This window comes from Ovis canadensis, chromosome 22, assembly GCF_042477335.2.
Source record: "Ovis canadensis isolate MfBH-ARS-UI-01 breed Bighorn chromosome 22, ARS-UI_OviCan_v2, whole genome shotgun sequence".
In the NCBI taxonomy this organism is placed as follows: domain Eukaryota; kingdom Metazoa; phylum Chordata; class Mammalia; order Artiodactyla; family Bovidae; genus Ovis; species Ovis canadensis.
In genome coordinates this window covers 48779789-48804182 of record NC_091266.1, presented here as the reverse complement: position 1 = coordinate 48804182, position 24394 = coordinate 48779789, and the positions used below count along the sequence as shown (strand labels likewise).

The window sequence follows — 24394 nt, the reverse complement described above, 5'->3', positions numbered from 1 at the left end:
ACAAACATAGTATGGGGTATTATGTGGTAATTAAAAATCCTCAAGAATTTTAATGACATGAAAATGTGCTTAAGCAATTTTCATTTTAAGTAAATCCAAGGTTGAAGATACTGAGCACTACCAGGAGCTCAAGAATGTTAAAAACAAATATAAATATTAATACACTCACAGGGAAAAGTCTAGAAGGAAATATACCAAATATACCAAACAATTTGTAACGTAACATCAGTCTGGCAAGATTAGGGGTTATTTTCCAAAGTGTCTACAACGAACATAAATTTTATGAATGAGGAAAGCTACAATTAACAATTATTGTCACTTATTTTAGAGGTAGGATTTTTTTTCAACCAAAAATGAGTAGTTTTCATACTTAAAACATTTTAAGATCAGTCCCTGAAGATGTGAGTCACCATGGAGGACAGTCTTGAGCAAACTTGGTGATGAGGGAAGGATGTTTCAGAGTTCCATCTTAGTCTTAAGATGGGTTAGTGGAAGAAGCTTGAGCGGGACTCAACAGCCAAACACAAATCAAGTCAGCATTTCAAGGAGAGAGACTTCAGTGCAATACGGAGACAGACCTTTGAGTCCATTCTGTACCAAAGCAAACGGTCTGCATCAGAAGATAGCCAGGTGCCCCATCCCTGTGTCTGAAAACAGTAAGGCTGGCAGAGGGACTTCTGAGTGGTGATTAAACAACAGAAGGGACAGCACTGGGTGACATGCCTTGTGATCTGAAGGTTGTGAAACTCTATGATTCTAATCTGAAGAGGACACAACCGAGCTTACACAATCCTTCTTGGTAGAATATTTCCATTGCCATAGTGGTCAGCTGCCACACCATGAACCCAAACCTCAAAACTTCAGAACTCCTCACTGTTGAGTATTTTCCGGAAAGAGATAGGAAGCTTAGACTTCTAACCACAGACCGTTATGGACCATCTTGGGGTTTACTCCACTCCCTCCCTTTAAAGTATACCTGATCCAATCCACCACTTCTTCCCCAAAACAAAGAAAACTTGGTTGCTGGTTCTCAATATTAGCTCCTCATAGTGTTCCTTATTAAAAAAAAATATTAATATTTGTGCAGGGCTCACTGGCTTGCTTTATATGCTTAGACAAAACATATACCTTTAATCGTGGTTCTGTGAAATGGGAAAGTTCTGACTCAGCTGCTGCTAGGAAATACATCTTAAGTATTCTAGAAAGTCTGGTTGAGTCACAGAGAAATGGACTTATTAAGAAAAAAGAAGAGGTAAGCGTCTATGAAGTGGAGGAAGAGGAGACAGCACACGGAAAGGCTTCTAGGAAGTGAGCACATGCAGCCTCACATCGCCTGAAGCTCACCTGCCCCCGAAGCATCCGCCCTCCTTTCCCACAATCAGCGAGTCCTCTGCAGCAGCCACACCCAGAAACCAAATCCCTCGCCAAGCTCATGGCCCACTCTCCAGTGAAGCCAGCGGGGCTCCTTGAACAAGCCTGCCCTGGCCAGCTGGTGCTCCACCCAGTGCTTCCCTGGCAGCACCCTGCATACGCGTTGTGTCCCACTGACCTCTTTCTCAGCACCTCTGGGGTCAGTGGAGTTAAGATGATGGCGTGCTCTGGAGCTGCTGCTGCTGCTAAGTCGCTTCAGTCGTGTCCGACTCTGTGCAACCCCACAGACAGAAGCCCACCAGATTCCCCCGTCCCTGGGATTCTCCAGACAAGAACACTGGAGTGGGTTGCCATTTCCTTCTCCAATACATGAAAGTGAAAAGTGAAAGGGAAGTCACTCAGTCGTGTCCGACTCTTCGTGACCCCTCGGACTGCAGCCCACCAGGTTCCTCCATCGGTGGGATTTTCCAGGCAAGAGTACCGGAGCTAGTCCGCCTTATTTCACAACCTGACTCCCACAGTTGGGCAAATACTTCACCTCCCTGTACTGAGTTCTCTCTCTGTAAAGTGGGGATAATACAATTTCTGAAAAGCACCTGGAACAATGTCTGGCATGAAGGAAACGTCCCAGACTTACTTGCTTTCATTGTTATCATCATTCATCACTGACTCCACTTTCTCTCTCCATCTAGAATAGTTTTTCCCGCACACAGTGGGCAATCATGAAATATTTGCAGGATCCATGAATATGAGCCAATGACTGAATCAATGGTAAACACAAAAGCCAAGGGAAAGACCAATTAGAGCTACTTATCTAAATTCTGGAGAAGGAAAGCGAGATGTCTCCACCCTTCCATAAATACATTCTGAATAAACGGAAATCTAAATTTAATAGATAGTCAACATTACTCGATGTCAATTTAATCCATTAAATTTGAATTGTAAATTAAGTTTGAAGTGCTCGCATTTCATATTGCCACACTGCTCTGTGGGGTCAGGAAACCTGGTATCTTAATCTCTCTAAAAAAGACAACTCAGGGAAATCCCCAGTGGTCCAGTGGTTAGGACTTGGAGCTTCCTCTGCCATGGCCTAGGTTCAACCTCTGATCAGGGAACTGAGATCCTGCCAGATGTGCAGTGTGGCAAAAAAAAAAAAATACAACTCACTCAACTATACTTCAATTTTAAAAGGAGACATTTTTCCAAAGAAGGTACGTGAAATATACCAATAGGTACACAAAATGATGCCCAACATCCCTAATCAGAGAGATATAAATCAAAACGACAAAGAATTACCTCCTCATACCTGTTAAAACAGCTGTCAGCAAAAGTCAAGAGATAACAAGTTTTGGTTAGGATATGGGAAAAAAAAAAATGTTCTATATTGTTAGCAGGAATGTAAATTGGTGCAGCCATTATGGAAAACAGCACAGACAGTCCTCAAAAAAATTAAAGCTGGAACTCCCATATGATCAGCAAACCCACTCCTGGGATTCTCTGGTGGCTCAGCTGGTAAAGAATCCACCTGCAAAGCGGAAGACCTGGGTTTGATTCCTGGGCTGGGAAGATCCTCTGGAGAAGGGAATGGAGAAGGGATCCTCCAGTATTCTGGCCTGGAGAATTCCATGGACTGTATAGTCCACGAGGTCGCAAAGAGTCAGACATGACAGAGCAACTTTCACTTCACTTCACTTCTGGGTGTATATCCAAAAGAAACAAAAACAGGATCTCCAAGAGATGTGCACTCCCTTGTTCACTGCAGTGTGACGCACAACAGCCAAGATAAGGAAACAAGCTACGTGTCCATCAACAGACCAACAGATAAAGGAAATGTATCACATACACCAAGTGAATAGCATTCAGCCATAAGAAGGAAATTCTGCCATTTGTGACGACATGGAGGGACCTTGAAGGCATTACGCTAAGTCAGACAAAGACAAACACTGCATCAGTCCAGTTGCTCAGTCACGTCCGACTCTTTGTGACCCCATGGACTGCAGCACGCCAAGCTTCCCTGTCCATTACCAACTCCTGGAGCTCGCTCATACTCATGTCCATCGAGTCAGTGATGCCAGCCATCCAACCATCTCATCCTCTGTCATCCCCTTCTCCTGCCTTCAATCTTTCTCAGCACCAGGGTCTTTTCCAATGAGTCAGTTCTTCGCATCAGGTAGCCAAAGTATTGGAGTTTCAGCTTCAGCATCAGTCCTTACAAATGAATATTCAGGACTGATTTCCTTTAGGATTGACTGGTGGGATCTCCTTGCAGTCCAAGGGACTCTCAAGAGTATCTCATGGTATCTCTTACAAGTGAAATCTTAAGAAAAAACCACACAGAGAGTCCACCAGGGACCCAGGGGTTAGGGAAAAATGGCGAGACGCTGGCCAAAGAGTACAGACTTCTAATTATAAAAGGAATAAGTTCTGGAAGCCTAACGTACAGCATGATGATTATAATTAACAATACTATATCATGTACTTGAAAGTTGCTAAAAGACAGTAGATCTTAAATATTCTTGCCACAAAAGAGAAATGGTGTTTATGTAATGGGATGCAGTCTCAGCAACAGAAACAGTCATTTTAGAACATATAAGTATATCAAATCAACACACTGTACACCTCAAATTTATACAACATTATGTTGACGGTATCTCAATAAAGTTGGAATAAAAATTTTTTAGTTAAAGACAACTCTTCCACCCCAAACCTTCTCCCCACCCAGTATTTCCCATTCAGCAAATGGCATCCCCACCCACCCACCTTTGACCCTCCTTTCTCCCCTTACTGACAGCATCTGATCCATCCCTCAGTTCTACTGACGGCCCCTCCCTCCAAATCTGTCCACTTCACCTTCCCCACTGGCAGCAGCATAACCCAAGCCAAAACCCTCAATGATTTCACAACGGCAGTTGGGATGAAACATCAAATTGTCACCATATCTTACCCAAGTCACTGTCTCCATGCCCCATGACCAGCAGCCATCGTAGCTGGCATCCTGCTCCTCTCACAGCCAGCCTCTCTCTTCTTTAGGACCTTTACACATGTTTTATCTTCTGCCTGGAATATTTTCTCACCTCCCATCCCTTCTCTCATACCTTCACCTGGTCAACTCCAACTGATCCTTCAAATCACATGTTAAATGCCATTTTCTCAGGGGGACAATCCTGGCCTGTTGATCCTCACCAGCTTCTCAGAAGACATCCTAGCTCCTTGATCACATACCCTCACAGGCCTGGTAACCCCTCACAGCACCCAACACAGAGCCTCCCACCCAGCCAGGGGCTGCGACAGTTCTGCTGGTCTTCAGTGTCCAGGACAGAGCCTCCTACCACATAGCCACTGCCGCCAAGCATCCGACAGCACAGGGAAGAATACAACCTAAGTAACACAGCAAAACATCCATGTGTGCTTAATAACGAAGAGGAGGCTCTCCAAGTAATTGGTTGCTATTAACTGGAACTCAGTACCCCTGCACCCCATGCCCAAATTCTTCAGAAACAACCAAAGACTCAGCATGCCCTCTGAGCTGAAAACGCTCAACTCAAACAGCAGACACCCTGTCTGAAGCCCTACCATCAGGCTATATTTCATAAGAGCCTTCCTGCTCTCTTTCAGCATTTAAGCAGTAACAACAACAAAATAACAGAAGTACACACTCCAGTCTGGCGGGCTCTGCTCTTCGGGATTCAGGCAGCTTTCTCATCCCACACCTCCATGCTCATTACACAACAAAACACATAAGACTCAGAACCGCTAGAAATACACCCCAAGGTAAAATCTCCACGTCTACTTCAAAAGGAAACCCCCAAGACACAATGGTAGGAACTTCTGAAGCCTTTTGCCATTTTGTAAGATACATACTATACCAAAATACCACCATTTGGGGTACAGAATCTTTTTTTGCTGGGTACAAAGGAAGTTAAATTAAAGCCTTTGTATAGCAAAGATACCTGGGGCGGTGTCCAGAGAGGGGCTCCTCGTAGGGGCCCTGGGAGTGGGTTGGCCAAGACTCAAACACCACCACTTAGCACAGCCCAGCTGCCTGGTACTCATTTTGGAAGAAGGAATTTTTAAAAGAGCGAAGAATTAAAAATATAAACACCACAGAGAAAGAAACAGGAGCAAATTCTACAAAACAGAGTATGGGGAAGCTGAGGGAAGGAGAGGATCTTGTGACTTTAGAAAGTTCATGAATTTCTGTGGGAAAAAGGAAGAATAGAAATCCAAGGGAGAAGGAGAGAGAGACAGATCTGTTGTATAAATTTCTTCTTTTTGGACAGTAAAAAAAAAAAAAAAAACACACACACACAGTTAAAAACCATCACCCTTGGGGGATCATTTCTACTCTATTTTGAGCATAGAGTAGGAGCCATCAGATTATAATAAACAAGATGTTGTATTGGGGGCTTGCTTCTTCATATAAACATCATTCAATCAATTGAACTCCACTTGTTAAGAACATTCATTCCACACATCCTTTTTTTTTTAACAATGTGGTAACCCACATACCACATGAGAAAAAAATCCAATCAGATTAAAATACGCCAACAAAACGTTTTAAATTCCCAACTGAAAATCCTACCCCCATGAGTACTACAGCAAGTTATTTTCCTAGCAACCTGTGACAGATATAGTCCCTAATGATTACTAACAAACGCTGAACGAACACTTCTCTAGTTTCAAAATAAAAACATTAGAAATAATTATGAAACAGCCTGGCGCCAAAATTACAATAAATCCAAATTTCGGAGAAATTAGGAAGCAATCCTCAGACAATTATTTTGAAACAGGTCTGATGAAACACTGTGATGTGGCAAACTTATTCAAGAGAAAGAAAAACGAGAAAGTACGGAAGAGCCCAGTGATGGAGAAAAGTTAGCCATTCATCAGAGAATCTGAAGGAGAGCCAGAGTCTCCTGGCCAATGCCGAGATATACAAAGACCCAAATGATGCATCAGCCACAATCCAGAATGCTCCCTGTATAAATACAGACACACCGTACCTGCCAAGCTGGTTTGGGCTGACACACTGCCCTGCGTTCAATGAAAAGGTGATCATAAGTTTATACTCCCAAGGTACACGACTCCTCAATCCCCCAAAAGTCTATGTGACCCAGAGGTCAACAACTTCCAGACTTTCTTCCCCCTACCTTTCCATTCTCCTTCTACTAACCTCCTCCCCACCCCCAATACCTCTTCCTCCTCCGTCCTGGTGTCTCGTGAAGACTGCAGAAATGCACAATGACAGGGCTGACGCATAAACTAAAGACACCATTCCAAGGCCACGAGCATTAAGTATTTCATCTGGTTTCCTTTTTGCCCAAGTTCATGGCTTTTCTCCTCTCTCCAGCTCCCAAAGCCCACTCTCACCACCAACCCACTATACAACCTCTATGCAGTGTCGCTCCTAGGCCCCCAGGAGCAGATAACACAAGATCGGATTACAGCTGCCAGCTGTGGCTTCTATCGACAAGGGTCTCCCTCAGAAGGGTGGGGTGGGCTCCACAGTGATTGCTATGGTCAACACGCCTCCTAAGCCACAGCAAAGGAAAAAGAAACCCAAGTCCCTTCACTGCGCCCCTCGCCAAAATCCACATCAGCTCTGCAAAAATGTTTTACCAGCTCCTCGGATTGTTAACTCGTACACGTGAAAACAAAGTGCCTAGGGCCTAAGTTGTGGCAACTGCTCCTATGGGATCTGGGGAGTCAGAGGGACAGAGGGAAAGAGGGCAATCATTGACCTCTCTCCCAAAGGACAGATCCCACTCCTGCACGGGGATAACACTTGGACCTCCAGGCCACACCCACCAGGGGGCTGCGGCCCCTCTGGACCACTTCTAAGAAATGTGTCTTCTCTCCAGACTCAAAGAGAGAAACATCTCCAAGAGCTTTTAAAGATAGCATCCCTTTCCTACACTTCCCGGCCCACCCCCAAAAAGAAATGGGTGACTTCTGCCCAGCACTTCCAAAAGCAGAAAAATAAATTTCAAACCTAGACCCCCATTGGGAAATTCACGGAGGCAGGAAGAGTGAAACAGACTGGCTTCCTCACTGTACCCTCAAGGACTTGTAAAACAATCTTTGTGGATTGTTAAAATATGGTTTTCTTTTCATGGCATTCATTTTTCTGGGAGAAACCTGCATGAGAACCCCAAGCCAACAACTTCTTTATGCCTATGACACTGTCTTTGACAGTGAGCCAATTTAGAGAAAGCAAAACAGAACAAGTCACAGAGAGTTACTTTTGACTCCCTTAGGAGAGAACAGTCCACTAGGCCCCAAAAAGAGAGCTGAGAACTGGGCCCAGTTCCCACTCTGGCCGCTAACACAGCGTGTGACGTTGGGCAATTCACTTAAGGCATCTCTGGACCCGTTTCCTTTTCTGAGAGTAGGTAGGACCTAGCTGATCTAAGGTTACTTCCAGCCCTGAAATCTTAGCGTTGTAAGAGCATGTGTGATTATGAGCATCCGTTTTATCGAGGGACTGGAGGAAGGAGGAAGCTTCTGGAAAATGTCAACCTTCTTTCTATGTGCCTCATTTAAGAATTCGTAAGACCTTTTCACAAACGATGACTCAAAGAAGTGGTTTTACAGAAATCAATTATTTTGTGAGATATACACACATACTATACACATACTTAATATTCATATAAGAGGCAAAACTCCTTAAATAATATATGCTCAATTATAACAAGTTACAAAATAAGGAGGCAGTTAGCCTGAAATTTGACACAATGTATCTTAAGATTTTTCTACTTAAGAAAATTATTTTGCCATTTTTAGAAATTAAAAGTAACACAGAGGCAAAATATATTAATGGATAACATTTTGTGATACTTAAATAAAATATACATGAATTGTTTCATGCTTTGCATAATTCTACCTGTCATGAATTCATTATAAAAATATATCTTCCATTAATTATTTCAAAAGTATGAAGTCCAGCTCATGATAGGAATATATAGAAGAAAATACTCTAATAAGGCTGAGTTATCTTCTCAAGAGGTTAATTTATAAACTCCACTTTCAGAATCTACAAAATCCGGAGAAAGTGCATTAAAAATATATGCAGACACATACTTTATGTTGCAGTCTCTTAGTAGTACAAACAAATATTTTCTGTGTTAAACCCACACACTTTCAAAGCCACGGACGTACACATTAAATTTAATTTAAGCCTTTCCAAGTTCATGTGTACTCTACGTTTCCAATCAGCCCAGATGAAATCTTTCTGATGTTAGTCTAGATTATTCCTATCCAATAATTAGGATAATAAATTGGTGAGTGTGTTGGGGGTAGGGGATGAGGGGAATAAGATTGGAAAGTCTCAAATTCAGGATTTCCCTTTTGAGTTTCCTAATTCTTTGCAACTCACCTCCCCTAAATGACTTTTTCAGCAAAGATTTGGGTACATTTTTTAAGTTGCTTCAATATCTTTTCCAATCTTCCCCACACCATGGTGATTGTGCCCTATTAACTGGAACCCACAAAGCTAGATTCTAACCCAATACTGGGTGAAAAGGGTAGTGGGAACATTTCCAGGTAGATACCAATCATTAAGGTCCAATAGCAAAAAAACAAGTGCCTTCTAGATACAAACCATATCCAAGAATATGCCCCCAAAGAACTATTTTTCACAAAAGAGAAACTGATAAACAAGGTCTGTTATCAACAAAAGAACATTTTATCTCCCCACAATAAAAGAAGCAAACATCTCTGTAAGGTCACTTACAACGATGTGGGCTGGCGACGGAGAGCGAGCATCCTTGAGGGCTTGTCTGCTCTGGAGGGTCCCCGCCTGGACATCAAGCAGTGGCCATTTCATCTGAAGATACTGGAGACAGCAAACAAAATGAACGTGGAAAACGAATTTAGAAAAGAAATGCAACACAGCTACCCCCAAGAGTCTTAGGATACATGATGCACAGATCAGAAACTGCAAAATTTAAAATGTGCAAATAAAGACACCAAAAAACGCGAAAGCAAGCAAATCAGGGGAACACTGACAACAGCAAAGTCATGCAGCACTGACAGGTTCTTCCCTGGAGTTCATGTTCAACAGGTACATGCGTGGAGCACCAATATTATTAGCAATTAGTTTTGTCTTTGTATTCAAACTACATGGCCTGGGATAAAATGATATCACTGATACCACCTCATTTGGAGAAAACCAATGGGGAGAGGGGAGAGGGAAGAAGAGAAGGGAGACCTCTCTTCTAAAGAAATAAAGCTAATGAAGTCTCAAGCCATGGATACCCTACTCAGTCGTTTAGTTGAGTGCAACTCTTTGCAACCTCATGGACTGTGTAGCCTTCCAGGCTCTTCTGCCCATGGAATGGAATTTTCCAGGCAAGAATACTGGTGTGGGGTGCCATTTCCTATTCCAACAGATCTTCCTGACCCAGGGATCGAACCTGAGTCTCTTATGCCTCCTACATTGGTAGGCAGGTTCTTTACTACTAGCGTCACCTGTGAAGCCAACAGATGTGCCCAAGGAGACCATCAATTCCAAATCTGCTCTTTCAACAACCTTCATTTCTAAAATGCCATCATCCTTCACCTTCAAGAAAGCTGAGTATATATGTGCAGCTGCTCTTTACTAGAAGTTACTCAGGTAAGGTGAGCATGGAATTCCTCATCCAATTCCAAAGTGTGCAAAACAAAAAGTATTTCTCCATTAAGAGGTGCACAGACAGGGCGCAATGCAATTTCTACATTCACAAAAGGCCAAAGAAATTCTTAAATCACACACGTCTTACCACATAGAGAAAAACAAAGGTATACACCAAATGGGCCCTTCTCTATCCTTCTCTGAGACAGAAAATGAACACGTGACATTAGAGCAAGTGCGCTGCTTCCATCCAAAGTGACACCTCACCTTTCAGAGAACAGCCACTTGATCCAGCTCCCCATCGTGCATGTGGGGGAGCCTGAAGGAGGCAGCCTGTCTAGTCACAGAGATATTCAACACACATGTAAGCAACTTGCAGGCATCTGACGTTTATTGGTGACTTTACACCAGTTTCACTTCACGAACAAGCAAAACTTAAAGACACGATGCTAAGGTTTTTAACAAGGACGTCCACACTAGCCTTTGTACCTCCAAAGGTCAATTGGAGATGGCGCCATCTTGGTCTTTCCAGAGGCTAGTTTTATTACTAATTCTATAGAAACTTTTACTTGAGCAACACAGATTAAAGCTTGTCTCATGCACAGACTTCCTGCGAAGCATTATGTGTTTCCTCAGAGAGCCTAGGCTCACGTGAGGGGGCCAACTCACCACAGGTAAGTCAGGACAGAATGTGGCGAGGCTCTGACAGGGACTCGGGGAAGGTGGCCAGGGAATGCCAGGAGAGAAGGTGCATTTCTGAGGAAAGAGACTGAGGTGAGGAAGACTGAACAGAGGAGGTCTTGCCAAGTCAGAAGGACTCAGACAGGAAGAAAAATGGACAGCAAAGGGAAGTCCAGAAAGAAAGAAGGGTTTGCTCCACTCCCACGTGGGATGTTAGAGCCAAAACTATCCACAAGCTTTTCCATGGGTTCCTCAAATACATGACTGTCCCAGCAAATTAAAACCAAATTTGGTGATACCTAAAGCTAGAAGACCTAGCCCGGGAGCTACCTGCCAAACTGAGTTGTCATTTACCCAGCCTAGATCTAGACGGAGTTGGAGCAACTTCTGCCACTTCAGAACTTTCACCTAGAAGCCTCCTGTGGTGAGGAAATTTGGTTACTAGTTCTGGTAACTCACCACAAGACCTTCCGGTGTCTCCTCTATAAATGAAGTTATCAGCTGTGCGGGGAGTGGATGAGGGGCTGTTGGAACTTCTAGGATTCTGGGCCCCCAGACAAGAAATGTCAGCAGGCACACCCCGCCCAGTGACCCTTTCAATTAAACCATTTCCAAACATTTGTCCGGAAGCAACATCATCCCAAATTAAGAGCCACTGAAGTAAATGTTTCCATGGTCTCCCTCAGCCCTATAACCCAAGCCAGCGGGCTATGGGAGTCTCTTCTTCCTGGTCTCACCCTTACTTCTTCCCATTCTCACTTGCCACATAAATATATGGGCCTCACTGGTCAAAACCACTCAATAGAGTCATTTCCTTGAGGCCAACCAAAATGGACATCCACCAACACTCACCTCTTCATCACATAAAAGCCTGTGAAGAAAAACGCCAAGCCGAGTCGCCACACACTTCCACCTCCCTCTGCCCTCAGTTGAGAGGTTTGGATTCACAGATGAGCTTCTGGCCATCTGCAAAAACTGATCTGATTGAATCCAAATACCAGCTCCCCAGACTGAGGAAATTTAGGCTTTGTTGGAGGTGACAGGCCAGCCCTAAGGACCCCACCCAAGAATGATCATACCCATAATGCAATATTAATGTGGGGACTTATAATTCTTACTTTACATAAAAGCTTCATTGTGCGCCACATCCAATCTCCGCGGGCTACCTGCTCCACATACTTTTATGAGCCTACATTTCAGCGCTCCGAGCCTACAATACACATAATTTTCAATTATGTTAGGGCAGCCCAGGATCACTGCCTATATAACATTACTGGTTGGAGGAAATGAGACTCGGCCCTGCTGCCCAGAGAGAGCTAACCAGATCCAGATGGTGGGGAAGACAGCCCGGGTCCTGCCGACTCTAGCCACTCTGCAGTGACAGCCCCAACCTCTCCATCCCGCTGTAACTCGATCCCACAGAATGGCTGGGTCCCCAGGAGGCTGTGCCCATCCCCTGGGCCTTGACTGGCACTCAGGCTGACGAGGTTCCTTTTGGGGAAACTAAGTATTAAGCCAGGAGTTTTTAAAGGAAGTTATTAACCTCCTGCAAAAGTGATGGGTTTCCCAGGTTCCTTCATCTTCTACAATTGGTCCTTATTAATAGGGAAAATAAATAAATAAAGGGAAGAAAAAGGAAATTAGGTACTATTATAGTCTCGAGGAAAATCTTTTCCTTCCTGGAGACATGAAGCAGCAGGAAATTCTATTCTGTTGGGTCCTAAAGGAAGACCTGAAGGGGGAGTCATCTCGGACTGACGGAAGGGCTGGATCGCCACGCCACGTTTTCCCAACAGTTCAACTTTGGTTTTATATCCTTTTGGGGAAGGGAAAAAAAAGTTCCCACCATCCCACTATAAAAACAACACTGGGCTCCAGGCTCCCTTCCTTCTGGGCTGCTCAACGTGGAAATTATGAATTGCCTACAAAAACATTAAACTTTTCAACAAACTGCAATCAAATGGGGCTGTGGGAATTCCTGCATTGAAAACTGTTGAAATGGAGTCTACTCGACTTTCATTTTGTAAAAATAAATAAATAAGTAAATAGGGCCATCTTGGCTTAAGCATTTCATCCTTTGTTTAATAATAATGTTCTGGTCATGGCCCATTAGGGTTTCCCGCCTGCCCCCCCACCATCACATTTTATGACATATCTCAAGGAGCAAGCTTTGGACCTGTGGGCAAAGTCTTGAATACATATACACACCACCAATGGCCTGAAAGGAATCAAGGTGGTTTAAAGGCTTGTCGAACTGTCAGCAAAAAGTAAAGAAAAAGGCACACAGCTCTAATTTCTCCTTCTCCACCCTCCCCAATAAAAAAGGAAAAGCAAAGGCAAATGGGGAAGGTCTTCGAAATCAAAAGCTACCTCCAGTATCTACGTTCCTGGTGATGAGTAGGTACTCAAGTGGGCCTGATAGGGTCTGCTTCCAAAAAGGCATCCCCATCCCCATGAGTCCCAATTCCATGACAAGGATGGCAAGAAGAGGGTACTTTTATCACTCCCTTCCACTGATGGACGGGCACACGGAGACCACCCCTTATTTGTTCAAGGCAAGGCTGGCAAACTTCTTCTATAAAGGAGTGTGTGTGTGTGTGTGTGTGTGTGTGTGTGTGCAAGCATGCACTCAGTCGTGTCCAGCTCTTTGCGACCCCCTGGACTGTAGCCTGCCAGGCTCTTCTGTCCATGGAATTTGCCAGGCAAGAATACTGGAGTGGCTGGCCATTTCCTCCTCCAGGGGATCTTCCTGACCCAGGGATCGAACCTGGGTCTCTTGCGTCTCTGGCATTAGCAGGCAGATTCTTTACCACTGTGCCACCTGGGAAGCCCTCTCCTATAAAAGGCCTGATGGTAAATACCTTAAACTTTGTAGCTAGACTCTGCTGTTGTAACACAAAAGCCACGACAGGCAATAATACATGTATGTGTTATGTCATGGCTATGTTCCAACAAAGCTTTGTTTACAGATGCTGACATGTGAACGTACTGTGATCTTCCTGGGTCTTTTCCTGGGTCAGGAAATATTATTCTCCTTTTGATCTTTTTCAACCATTTAAAAATAATGAAAACTGTTCTCAGCTCACACGCTGCACAAAAGCAAGTGGCAGGCAGGACAGCTTTCTCCCGTGGGCTGCAGTTTGCCATCCCTAGCTTAGGGGCTGAGTGTGCAGACACCTGAATCATGTCAGATGGAACACATTCCTTCACTGGGTCTTAAAGGCAGACAGGCACACGCCACCACATAGAAAAGCACGTTCAGTGGCCCAAAAGCAATGCTGTGGATGAAGCGTCACTGGCAGACTCAAGCTGGAGGGGAAAAAGCTTGGAAAGCCATCTGAGCTCTCTGGCTGTGACTCCCAGTCACAAGGTCCAACCACTAGACCACAGTCTCAACGGGAAGAACCATCCCTCCTTCCAAAATGGAAGTCCCAAGGCCTGAGCAATTCTGACTGGAAAAGGTCCACGTGTCCAGATGTTCTCAGCCAGTTCCCAGGAGACCCTGGCGATACATCACATGTCAGGAGTCACCACATAAGACCACGGGGCAGACATCCCGCAGGTCAGGGTGCCGTGCCCTGGAAGCTTTGGGATCGACTCTCGAGGTGCGGATGCTCCTCTCCTGCAGATTTTCCATGCATCATAACGCTGGAATCGAGCCCCTGCTGTGCCAACCCCATCTGCCACCAAGAGATGGCATCAGTCCCTGGCACGGGCAAAATGCAGGGTTCAGTGTGGGAAAGGGGCACCGTGAACCTGGACAGATTGTTCAATGGAGATGAAGCCGGTCTCTTTTTGGAAAACAGTCCTTCCCATAGAAGGACTATCACCCAGAAAAGGGCTTGATTTTTACATTTTGAAGTCCTTGCTCCCCTCTCCTGGCCTGATATGCATTCTTTACCTAAATACAAAAATCAACCACAACAAAACAGCCTCTTCAATCCAAGCCTTTTCTCAGTAGGGGTGCTTTTTCCTAAGAAAATCCATTTTACAAGAATTCAAATTAATTGGAAACCATCCTCATGGCAAATTTGGACTGCGAGGTCTTCCTCACTCGCTAGTGCCAGAAAGCTGTACATGTCGTGTTTCTTATAAAATGGAAAGTCAATACTCTGCCTAAACACCCCACACTGAAAGCACTGCCAGCCATAGCCTATGACATGCAAGTTCACTCATCCTTCCTCCCCTGTTAAGGCAACCTGCTCCCACCTACCCCCTGCAGGCTCATCAGGGACCAGGCCAACTCTACGACAAAACTTTGCTCTAGAAGGTAAAAAACATGATTATGTTCTCATCAATGAACTTTACAAAAGAAAGGCTGGTGGCTCAGACGGTAAAGAGTCTGCCTGCAATGCAGGAGACCTGGGTTCCGTCCCTGGGTCAGGAAGACCCACCCCCCCCCACTGCCACCGGAGAAGGAAATGGCAACCCACTCCAGTATTCTTGCCTGGAGAATTCCTGGCGGGCTACAGTCCATGGGGTTGCAAAGAGTCAGACATGACTGAACAACTAACACAACACACCAGAAGCCACTCATCCTAAGAGGGAAACAGGAAAACAGTGAGACAACAGAAAGCCGAATATTAATGCTGATGGCACAGACACGCTTCTCCAGGAGCTCGTATTGTGAGGATCACCCCTAACCCACATCCACAAAATTAGGTCTGTTAAGGAACAGGCTCGGCTGTCACTCCCTAAACCTATTTCATTTCTCAAAACTGTAAGATAGAAAGTCCAGCCATCTTCTCTCAATAAGCAATTTTGCCCTGGGGATCACAAAACCCCAATTTATCCAGCATGGTTAACATATACGAATCTGTGATTAATTTCATACTCTAGCCCACCCTCATATCGGTACCAAAAGGTTTCCAAAAGTCAACAGTGATCATATATACCTAACAGTGGGAACTATGTGAGACTACTTCAGAAGGCTTTGTATCCTGCAGGGTCCTCGAGAGCCCCCATTATAAAATTGGTCTGCTTAATGATGCAGATGCAGAGGGCATAGGAGATTAGGCTGTCCCGTTCTAGGTTAAGACAAAGTCTAAGAATCTCTTCTTTTGGAAATTCACAGAGAATCTAAGATAGAGGTTCTATTTAAAAGGCATTATTTGCCTATGAAGCGTAACAGCACAGAAGAAAATTCAGGAACACGTGATTGCTACTGGTTGAGAATTAACACAAGTATTATGTTAGTACTATCGTTAGCTAGGAAAAGAAAACCAAAGATCTCAGAAGGTTGGGTATATTCTGAATTTGGAAAAGGAGAAAAGCTTTAAACACGTTCAATAAGAAGATTGACTTTTTCTTTTTTTCTCCCCCTATCTTTCTCAATGACACAGACATAAAGGAACTTAGACATGTTTCCCTTAAAGTCACAACCCCATTTCTCAACAGAAAAACAATATGGGGGAAAGGGCCAAGGGGTGGGGAGGGAAAGAGTGATCAAGGCATTTGGGCAAAACAATGTAATAGCTCTAGCTCTATGGGCCATTGGTTATATATTTTTTTAAAATGAAGTATAGTTGATTCACAAGGTTGCCTTAGTTTCTGGTACACAGCAAAGGGATTCAGTGTGTGTGTGTGTGTGTGTGTGTGTGTGTGTGTGTGTGTGTGTGTGTGTGTGTGTGTGTGTGTGTGTGTGTGTGTGTGTGTGTGTGTGTGTACACTTTCTTAGATTCTTTAAATCCTTGTTGGTTATCTATTTTATATATAGTGGTGTATATCTGCGCATCCCAATCCTAATTTATCCCTTTCCCCTCTTCCCCTTTGGGAACTATAAATTTGTTTTCTATGTCTGTGAGTCTATTTCTGTCTCATAAATAGGTTCATTTGTATCATTTTTCTAGATTCCATAAACAAGTGATATCATATATCTGTCTTTCTCTGACTCACTTCACTTAGTATGATAAGTAGATAAGATTCTTTAAATAAAATCTTTAAACTTTTTGCTCCTAATCATAATAACTAAAGGGTCCATATTAATAGTATTGCTTCACATTCAGAGAGTATTCAGAGTTCATAACCACACTCGTAACAATCCTTTGAAATAACATTTGGTCACCAAGATGTTTCAACCACATCCTGACCTATCTTTCAACTCCCCTCTACCTTCTTTGGGTTTCTTATCACCTGTGAGGCATCCTCACCTGACTCTAACCAGGGATCAGCGTCCCAAAGGGTACAGCTAAGGGAACATCTCAAGGTGTCCTCAAAGGAATAAACGAACCTCCACCATTTACCATCTTTCTTCTCCCCCATAGGTCACTGGGCAAACATTCAACTATATTCCTCCAAGGCCACCAAAAAATTATTTCTACAAGAGTTGCTGAGGACACAGATAGTAATGGAGAAACAAAGCTAAACAAACAAATAACTAACAAGAGAAACAAACAAAATCCAATAACCATAACTTGGGATTGCCTGCTTTGAACCTCTCCAACTATTCAACTTAGGACCCTAAGATATTTTTGCACTTAGCAACAGTGGTTTTGCAGACAGGTTATGGGCTAGCGGCTCATGGAAGTACAAGTAGCTCATGGAAGCACAAGGCTGTCACCAGGACCTTCTTCTCAAACCCAGATGGGCCCCTGGGGCTGGGGCGAGGCCTCCCTTCTACTTTCCAGAAAAAGTCAATCTGAAAATTATGACTGTGTGCTCCTAGGAGTCACACGTTGGGATAGAGTCTGGAAACCTACTTTCCAGACCCAGCTCTGCCGCTAGCTGGGCCATCATTCCAATTTCACTTCTTCACCGGGCAACCTCTTCCCCATTCTGGGCCTAAGTCCACAGCAGGAAATTGAGGAACATGACCCCCCAAATCCCTTCTGCTCTAACATGTGGATTCCTACAGCATTCACGAAGCACATGCTTAGTGTACAACGTGGGCTACATATTCTGAGGCCTAGAAAAGCTGTCTAGGACCCAGCCAATGAAACAAGAGGCTAATGAGCAGTACAAGGATGAACACAAGAAAGGTAAGAGGAAACATCATGAAAAAAGATTTAGTTCTTGATGGTGACATGATCCCTGGTTCATATACCATGCTGCTTTGTTTAGAAACTTTTCTCCTGACCCACTCCAGACCTGCTTAGTCAAACCACCTGGGAGGGGACCCAGGAGTCTGTATTTTCATTTTCCCAACTTGCCAAGTGACTCCGGTGATCAGTTATTAGCATAAATTACCAGTGCTAAAGCTCCAGTACTTTGGCCACCTCATGCAAAGAGTTGACTCATTGGAAAAGACTCTGATGCTGGGAGGGATTGGGGGCAGAAGAGAAGGGGACGACCGAGGATGAGATGGTGGGATGGCATCTCTGACTCGACGGACATGAGTCTCAGTGAACTCCAGGAGATGGTGATGGACAGGGAGGCCTGGCGTGCTGCGATTCATGGGGTCGCAAAGAGTCGGACACGACTGAGCGACTGAACTGAACTGAACTGTAGTGTCGATAAAGAGCTCACTAAGCGTATGCAGATTCCACCTTCCCTTCCAAAGACTCCTGTAAACATCTAAAATGATTGTCACTACATCCTTTTTAAGCATCAAAGCAGATAATCTCCAAATCCATTTCAAAAGAAAGTGAGGTGGAGAGAAATTGAGTGACTTCATCATGCACCTACTAGAGATTCTGAACCAGAATGTAATGTTTTGGGTATTTTCAGGCCAGAACTCAAAATGAGACTTGAGTAGAATGGGCAATGGGTGACCCAGGGGAGGGCATAGTGGGGAAAAAGGGTACAGCCCCCACTTCTACACAGAGACCAGCAGGAAACCAGCCTCAGAGAGACAGGGTATCACTCTGTCAGGACCAAAAGTCCCCACCAAGAGCATCTATGTTACAGTCTTCAACCAGCTTCAAGACTGAGTTCCCCACAAAAAAAGCCACGGGTTCCAAGAAATGTCAGCCCTGCTGCAAGTACTCAAGTCTCTGAGCCATGGGTCAGAGGACATGAAGCCACTGGAAAACACGAGAGGGGAAGCCCTGGTCCTCTGACTCCAGGCCGCCCGGTCTTCAGCATCACGACAGGCAGCTCATTCCCCACGGCCTCCAGATGGCGGCTGACAAACAACAAAGGCTCGCGTGTCAGTGGAGGGGCCTCACACTGAAAGAAAAACTAGAGACGACCTACCTTTAGACAGAGAAACATTTACAGTCTTCTCAAGGCTAGCCACCACATTTTTTATTACGGTTTCTTATGAAAAGGCCAAGCAGTCCTGTTGATTGTAATGTCCTAATTACCGCCTGCTCCCTTACAAGCACGAGGTGGCTGCAGGCATAAAACCAGGAAAGTAAGTTGGAAGTCCCATACTTGGATCCAGAGCAGATCAGGGTCCAAGTAGGGCCATCAAGAGGACTCAGAATATGGAGCACATTGAGCTAAAAGGCCGCACCAGGCCTCAGCTGATGGATGGATAAGTAAAATGTGGTATATCCACACAATGGACTATTACTTGGCAACTAACAGAATAAATACTGACTCACACTACAACATGGATGACCCTTGAAAACATGCTAACTTAAAGAAGGCAGACAAAAAATGTCACATATGGCATGATTCCTTCTATATGAACTATCTGGGATAGGCAAATCCATAGGGACAGAGAGTAAATTAGTGACTGTCAGGCAGTACAGGTATACAGGATAAGGGGGTGACTGCTAGTGGGTACAGAGTTTCTTTTCAGGGCAGTGAGAATGTTCTGGAAATAGTGATGACATTGGCACAGTCTTGTGAATATACTAAAACCCACGCACTGTTTACTTTAAATGAGTAAATTTTATGGTACATGAATTAGATCTCAATTTTTCTAATTTTTTTTTTTAAAAAGTACCAAGTCATTTGACAGTTTTCAGATTCATTTCAGGAGACCAGCAGGGCAGGAGAGAACAGACACATTTACACAGACTCCACCCATAATGCCGAAGAATGAACAGAAAAACAGGTGAACCTATCCTTTAAAAAAACAAAAATCGTAATCTTCCAAAGTTCTGTGGGACTCAAAATTTGCACATGTGATTTTGGTTGGTGTCAAACCCTTGAGGAGGGACTGCTACAATGGCAGGTGAGCGAGACTCCATGAGAGCTGTATCACCCTGAATTAGATACCCTGGATTAGAACAGCCTGGGAGAGAGGAACAGAACTGTGTGCTGTTTCAAGGCTTGTGGCTAAAATCAAACAGAGCAGAGCAGTTGAGTCAGCAGAACCACAGGGAGTTCAGAGACCTGAATCCTGCTGTCCATCCTCCACTATCCCCGATGGGGCTGGTCACTGAAACCTCAGTTTCTTCATCTAAAAAATGGGCATGGAATTGCCCGCCTAAAATCTGACAGACCCCCTCACCAGCTTTCTTCCTCACCAGCTTTCTTCCTCACCAGCTTTCAGAACTCAAAGGATAAACGGTGTAAATCAAGTAAAAGAGTTAACATAAAATTCAAGAGAGTTAAGATTCAGTTATTTTTTTCCCCTACCTGCACCAGGGATTTAAAAGTCAGAAGTTACAGGTCTACCGTGGAAACTGTTAAGAGACAGAGCCATGGGATGACCCTTGAGAGGTAGGAAGCCAGACAGTAACAGGGTCTTGGTGACCTGGAAGGGTTATTTTAAATGCACGCATGATCAGATCACAGCAGATATTAAAATGAAGAACGCTGAAAAATTCCTTCCTTTCTCCCTGGCCGAGAGCTCTCAAGACTTGGGTTTTTCTGATTCGGGCCTTCTCCCTATAATTCCACATTTCTTGACAAGAACATCCAAAGTCCTGGCAACCAATAAGCAACCAATTAAGGCGCGTTAGTCAAGTTCACATAGGAACCAAACGCAAGACAGACCTCCGCTCCCATCCTCAAACTCCAACCGAAACCCTGAAGCAGCCTGCGTTCCCTTTTTATTTTTTTCCCCCTCTTGTCACATTTGAAAGAGGTTGGTGGCTCCAGCAAGGTCTCCCTGTCCGAATTTTTACTGTCCGATTCTAGCTGTGACAAGCATGTGGAGATGCTTCGTAACGTGACACCCAGGAAGGCGAAAGGTCAAGCAACGGCGCTGGTTCTTTTTGCCGGGGGAGGAACGAACCCCGGGGCCAGGGGGGAAGATTTAGTGAGGCTGACCTTCTGGAGGCCCCCCGACCCCCCTGCACGCAAGTCTTGCTGCCTCAGCCAGAAGCGGCCTGCCACTCAAGTATCATCTTGCTGTAACAAATTACTCCTAACCCAGGATTACGGCTCTTTCCAGATCCCTCCTAGAGAGCAAGGAAATAAACATTCTCTCCCAGGACTCAGCCCCAGTTGTTTCTCCTGTTGGTAATCCCCGTCTCTATTTGCTGCCCCTACAAGCCAGCGTCTGGGAGGTCTGCGAGACCATTCCGGCCCACTCTCCTTTCAGACACCGGCTGAATGTCTCAATTGTCCATTAGGCGCGGCGAAAGATGAAGGCAGGCTTTCTGTCCGGAGAAGCCTCACACAATAGTTCCTTTGCCCACACACTTCTCGTCCGCCGGCGGACTCCACTGGCCGGAGCCCAGTCACTCAGGGAAGTCCACACCCCACATTCCTTCCCTCACGTTCCTCACAGGGACGAGTGAGGACAGGTCGCCATCAAGCCGCTCGGCTCAGCTTCGCGGCAGAGTGAGGACAGGTCGCCATCAAGCCGCTCGGCTCAGCTTCGCGGCATCGTGGAGAAAGACGCGGGGCTGCTCCCACCCCCGGGGACAGCATACCACTGGGGGGCTGGGGGGGGGGGGCCGGGGGCGGGGGTAGGTTCAATATAGGGAGAGAAAGATCTAGAGAAAGTGGGGGGAGAAAGATCTAGAAGGGAGAGGCAGGAGAGGAAGCTTCAGGCCCGAGAAACTGTCTCTGATCCCAGCCCGTGGCTTCCTCTAATAAACCACCAGGAGGTATTTTGAGGGCAATCACCTCATTCTGGGAAGGAAATACAGTTGTCCGCTTCCCGAGGCTCCCGTGGGGCACCAGGACAGGCCAGTCACTCGGGACACGGCGGGCTGTTGTGTGTTTTCAATTGTATACAAAGACCAGAACATGCCAAGAGGCAGAGGGAGCAGAACAATGGATGTTATAATCAAAGTGGGTGATTGGAAGAGACAGGATCTCAGGGCTGTTTGACAGGGACTTTCTCCCTGGAGAGACACAAGGATTAACATACTCTGAGCTGGGAGAGAAACTTTCCAAAATAACCCAAAGGCACTGAAGGGACAGACACACCTCCATCAAAACTTCAGATGACAACAGAGAAAGGGAAGTACCATATGATACCATTTCTATGTGGAATATTAAAAAAAAAAAAAAAAAGACACAAATGTACTTATCCACCAAAAAGAAACAGACTTTGAAAACAAACTTAACGGTTACCAGAGGAGAAAGGCAGGAGGAGAGATCAATTAGGAGTTTGGGATTAACATATACACGCTGCTGTATATAAAAACCGAGCATCAAGGACCTCCTGTATATAGCACAGGGAACTCTCCTCAGTGTTCCGTAGTAGCCTACATGGGAAAAGAATCTGAAAAAGAATGGATATGTAAACCTGTAACCGAATCACTCTGCCGTACACCTGAAACTAACCACACTGTAAATCAATGATAAGATAAAAACTAAATCTTAAAAAGAATCCAGACAACAAAACAAATTCTTGTTCCCAAAAAAAAAAAAAAAGGAACACAAGGCAAAGAAATGGAGTTGGGTGACACAAGTCACTCTGAATTGAGCGCCACCTTCACCCTCCCACCTGTGAGCCCAAGCCGACCACCTCCCCGTGCTCAACAGGGCCACTGTGTGTCTCTAAACCAACTTGTTCTTTGCTTTTGTGGTTTTAGGCTTTAAAAGAACTTGGCTGGGGAAGGCGCAGTAACGATCTAAGCTAACCACTTAGCTCATTAGTATGTCATCTGGACAGGCAAAATCAATTCCAACAGCATCAAGTTTGGTTATTCCCTCCCCCAAAGGTCTGCACTATTAATAGCAAGAAAGTTTCCCAGGCTTCAGTTTATTTGTAATCCCAACCAGCCCTGACCACAGAACCTGGCCATCTCCACTTCGAGAGCTCCCAGAAATCTGGGAGAAGAAAGTTCAGGGCTCAGCCTCTGACAGCAGCACAGAGAGGTGGGAGGCAGCTGAACTTAAGAGACTTCCGGTCAAAGGGGGCTTCATCTCCGAAGAAGGGCTGGGTGGTCAAGGCGAGGAGCTAAGGACTGTCTCTCTACCCATCTAACAGTGTCTGTGTGCTCTCTTCTAGCCTGAGCTGACCCTAGGGACAGAGGTCACCACTCCTCCCCATTGTGGAGTCAGCTGACAGAAGCTTCTAGAAGAAGCAGTTTGGTTCAAAACAAACCTAAAACCTCACTCAGACCAGCAGAGAGCTGGAATGCCTGGTTTCAAATCCAGGATCTGCAGCTTAGTACTTTTAGGATCTTGGACAAATGGCTTCACCTCTCTCAGCTTCCTGACCCCCGATGCAAAATGAGGATAATGGCATGGGAACAGCAAGATGCCTCCCTCTTAGGCTGGGTCTGAGTGGTCATGCGCCACTGTAAACTACACCTTCCTGATGTGTGTGATAGGAGGCCAGTGGGGTTTGAGTTCATGGAGCGAGCAATCTCACTGCAGGGAGTAAAAGAGACGCATGAGTTTTGTGCAATAAATGCAGGAAGTCAACAGAGAGGCTGGTCGCGTTGGGAGCCTGACGAACAAACTAGCTGACAACGACCCACCATTACTGTCCACACGCAAACGGGAAAGTGAGAAACTGTTCATTCGAGTATTTAAAATAGATCCCTCCTTCCTGCCTTTATGTACCCTGGCAAAGGGCTTTGCCTTGAGAATTCCACTGCGCTGTCTCAATTACCGGACACCCAAATGAGGGGAAGCCAAGTTCACGAGGCCCCGCTGAGTGCTCCTCAGGTACAGGTGACTGTCCAGTCATCCACCTGAAAGGCCCACGGGAGTCCACCCAGCTCGCTCTGCAGACACAGGGGTCACTAAGTGAATCACACGATGCCGCCACTGAAGAGGAAACAAATCCAGCACATTCTCTTGAGTGACAGTCCACACCATGGCTTTAATGTCAAAGGACCCCAGAAGCCTTGCTCTTGCCTCCACCAAGTCGCCTTGCTCCCTTTCTTCTGGACCACTGAGCCCCAACTGGGTTCATCGAATCTACTACTGTGAGGACTTAGAGCAGCAAAACAGGGGTCATGGGGGCTGCACACACTCAGACCAAGTTCCTAAATCACATTCAGAAGCAGCTCAGACCTGGGTTCAAACCCCAGCTCTGTAACTCCATTCAGCTCACCAGAGTATGCACGGAGTGTCCAATGTGGGCCAAGTGCTGACACTCAAAGAAAATTTGAGTTCTTTAAAAAAAGATATCAAAGCACACCATCTAAGTAGGGTGAGCTTGGGCTAATCATTTCATTACTCTGAGCATTAGTTTTCTCATCTGTAAAATGGGAATATACTCAAAAGCCTATCTCCCAAGTTCTCGTGAGGATCAAATGCTTGGCACAGTGCCTGGCATATGGCACGTGCTTAGTAAATGCTATTATATCATTACAAGCACTAATATTGCTATTAACATGATCAGTATCAACAGAATAAAACCCCTGGAGCTATTGCACAATTCTAAACCATCCAAAAAAGTAAATCCTCAGATACTATCTTAAGCTTTAAAGGGAAATGAACACTTAGCTCGAAGTAAAGCAAAGTGACCGAAAACACCCC

At 45.1% G+C, this 24394-nt stretch overlaps 1 protein-coding gene across 50 annotated transcripts in view; it reads right to left on the bottom strand.

Moving 5' to 3' along the window:
- TCF7L2 (transcription factor 7 like 2) overlaps positions 1–24394 on the bottom strand; it is a 200875-nt gene that overhangs the window by 112535 nt on the left and 63946 nt on the right. For all 50 annotated transcript variants that reach the window (XM_069567177.1, XM_069567158.1, XM_069567163.1 and 47 more), the window contains one exon: positions 9104–9205. In XM_069567177.1, the coding sequence (XP_069423278.1) occupies positions 9104–9205 (102 nt within the window). The remainder of the gene's footprint in view (positions 1–9103; positions 9206–24394) is intronic.